At 46.9% G+C, this 482-nt stretch overlaps 1 protein-coding gene across 1 annotated transcript in view; it reads right to left on the reverse strand.

Annotated features, from left to right (window-relative positions):
• The window catches only part of EMH_0049810 (uncharacterized protein), a gene marked incomplete at both ends in the record, with an annotated part of 7,280 nt that overhangs the window by 4,444 nt on the left and 2,354 nt on the right, over positions 1-482 (reverse strand). The window contains one exon of the mRNA XM_013496571.1: positions 136-410. Coding sequence (XP_013352025.1) covers positions 136-410 — 275 coding nt within the window. The remainder of the gene's footprint in view (positions 1-135; positions 411-482) is intronic.

Here is a 482-nt window from a genome sequence, read left to right on the forward strand (position 1 = left end):
ATAGGGGTTTGGTGTTTTCATAAGGAGTGTTGCTGCTGCCATCGTGACGGCTAAATTATTATATTCTTTTGTATAATAAACCCTAAAAGGGTTTATTGTTTCTTTGCTTTCTGTATCGATCCACTGTACATACACCTCATCTTTATTATCTCTAGCAACAATACCCAACACCACTGGTTCTCCTCCTCCTGCTGCTGCTGCTGCTGCTGCTGCTCCTCCTCCTGCTGCTGCTGCTGCTGCTGTTGTTGCTGGTGATATAGATTCTCTATCTATCTCTTTCTGCTGCGATCGGTGTTGGGATCGGTGTGGGGTGTGTGGGGTGTGTGGGGTGTGTGGGGTGTGTGGGGTGTGTTGGGATCGTACGATCCCAACACATCTCCCCACAGAAATTGCGGTGTATGGGCAGTCTCCTGTCAGCATAACACACCTAACCCCCCCATCTATAAGCTTTTTTATTGTCTCCTTTGTCTCTCTTCTTATTT

This window comes from Eimeria mitis, genomic scaffold (assembly GCF_000499745.2).
Source record: "Eimeria mitis Houghton genomic scaffold, Emh_scaff2173, whole genome shotgun sequence".
NCBI lineage: Eukaryota > Apicomplexa > Conoidasida > Eucoccidiorida > Eimeriidae > Eimeria > Eimeria mitis.